We start from the raw sequence: 2,206 nt of genomic DNA on the forward strand, positions 1-2,206 counted from the left end.
TTTTTTTTTTTTAGTAGAGATGGGGTTCCACCATGTTGCTCAGGCTGACCTTGAACTCCTGGGCTCAAGCAATCCACCCGCCTCAGCCTCCCAAAATGTTGGGATTACAGGTATGAGCCAGTGCGCCTGGCCTGGGGGAAAATTTAGGTCAGGACTTAGGTTAGAGATGGCTTGTCAGGATCAAGGTTAGAGATGGCTTGTCAGGAACAAACGATAAGAAAATATCTGAGTTTCCCCCTAGGCAAAATACAACCTGGGGAAAATCAGTCATCTAAAATCTAGGTCTCAGAGCCCAGACAGCCAAGGAAAGGTTGAACCTAGAGAATGGGCAGTATGGTCACAACATCAGGGGTAAGAGACTCTAAGGAGAGGATGTTTGGTCAGAAGCTCATCTAAACCATATATATGTGAAGAGAAAAGGGATTTGTAAATAAACAAATAAAAATCCCGTCATAGTTCATAAGGAAGAGTAACTCTACATTCTAATCATATGCACACAATGGGGATTTAATAAATGCTTGTAAGTAAAGACAGAGAAAGAGGCTTACATTACCTCTGAAATCTTTCTTCTCAGTTTCTCCACTGGAGTCAACTTTTTTTTCTTCTTCTTCACCCTCTTCTTGCTCCCCTTCTCCAAAAGAGGCCATATGAAGTACACCAGTTTGGGACAATAAATTCTTCAACTGACTACAAAGTAGATCCAACAAGGATTGAACTACTTTGGGACTCAGTTTATCGGCATAGGTCCTATGTGAAATAAAAGAAAAAAATAAGCGGCAAAAACACAGAAGGCAAACATAGTGCTTAAATACATAAAGCAGAATAGAGGGAAAGGGGGGATTCTAAAATGGAGGAAGACCAGGCCTCATACAGTTCTACAAAGACATCTACCATACTTACCCAGTAGTGATGGCTAGAATCTGGAGCAGCCTTGTACTGGCCACTTTCAAAGCTGTGCTAAGCTGGGAAACACCCGTCTTTGGCAACAACTGCAGGGGCTGTCCTAGCATGGTGTCTGTGCCACACAACTGTGACAATACGTTTAGTAGACCAGTGGAAATTGCCAAAGAAACATCTACTGGTTGATAATGAACACTTAGGGCAAAAACCGTAACCAGAAGGAGACGTTGCTGGGCTTCTAAAAGACAAAGAGACAGTTAAGAATCTTTCTTTCAGTAAACAAAATATTAAAATGAATCATTTTCTAAAATATTAATAATAACATGAAACACTATTTTTAATTATTTATTCTTTACCTATAGGTTTATCTACTAACGTTAAACACAAAACATAGAACGTAACTAGTACCATAACCTCAGGGTAAAATGTAACCTACACTGCGTATTTGCAGGGACAGTTTACTTACCAATGTGATGCTTGTTTGCTTGCAGGGCTCTTTCCAGGGTAGCAGACAACTGTTGATAAATTTTATGCACAGCTACCTGGATTTCAATCTGAATATTTCTTTTAGCTGCTCTGATCCCATCCTGAATTACACATAAAGATTTACTTTTTCTATTAGCAACAATAATACCTGCTTGCAAAAAGAAGTAATAACATTTTATTTCTAGTCTATGCTAGAGCCTTATGATGGTTTTTAATTATTTACTATATTTCACTATATAAAAGTATATAATAATTTTTTTTTCTTTTTTGAGGCAGGGTCTCACTGTATCACCCATGCTGGGGTGCAGTGGTGCAATCCTGGCTCACTGCAACTTCCACCTCCCAGGCTCAAGCAATCCTCCCATCTCAGCCTCCCAAGTAGCTGGGTCTACAGGCACATACCACCACACTCGGCTAATTTTTTGTATTTTCTGTAGAGACAGGGGTTAGCCATATTGTCCAGGCTGGTCTTAAACTCCTGAGCTCAAGCAATCCAACAGCCTCGGCCTCCCAAAGGGTTGGGATTACAGGTGTGAGCCACCATGCCCAGCCTCCAAATTTAATTTTAAATGCTTGATAATTCTTGAGTCTGCATAATCTTTTTTTTTTTTTTTTTTGAGATGGAGTCTCGCTCTGTTGCCCAGGCTGGAGTGTAGTGACGCGATCTCGGCTCACTGCAACCTCCACCTCGCGGGTTCAAGCAATTCTCCCTGCCTCAGCCTCCTGCGTAGCTCAGATTACAGGCACTTGCCACCACGTCCAGCTAATTCTTTGCATTTTTAGTAGAGACGAGGTTTCGCCATGTTGGCCAGGCTGGTCC

At 41.4% G+C, this 2,206-nt stretch overlaps 1 protein-coding gene across 1 annotated transcript in view; it reads right to left on the reverse strand.

The window, feature by feature from the left end:
• Positions 1-2,206, reverse strand: part of HERC1 (HECT and RLD domain containing E3 ubiquitin protein ligase family member 1) — a 250,627-nt gene that overhangs the window by 82,338 nt on the left and 166,083 nt on the right. Inside the window, exons 30-32 of the mRNA XM_011969255.1 lie at positions 1,367-1,487; positions 901-1,138; positions 554-747 (exon numbers count right to left, since the gene is read on the reverse strand). Coding sequence (XP_011824645.1) covers positions 554-747; positions 901-1,138; positions 1,367-1,487 — 553 coding nt within the window. The remainder of the gene's footprint in view (positions 1-553; positions 748-900; positions 1,139-1,366; positions 1,488-2,206) is intronic.

Source organism: Mandrillus leucophaeus, unplaced genomic scaffold (genome assembly GCF_000951045.1).
Source record: "Mandrillus leucophaeus isolate KB7577 unplaced genomic scaffold, Mleu.le_1.0 Scaffold12, whole genome shotgun sequence".
NCBI lineage: Eukaryota > Metazoa > Chordata > Mammalia > Primates > Cercopithecidae > Mandrillus > Mandrillus leucophaeus.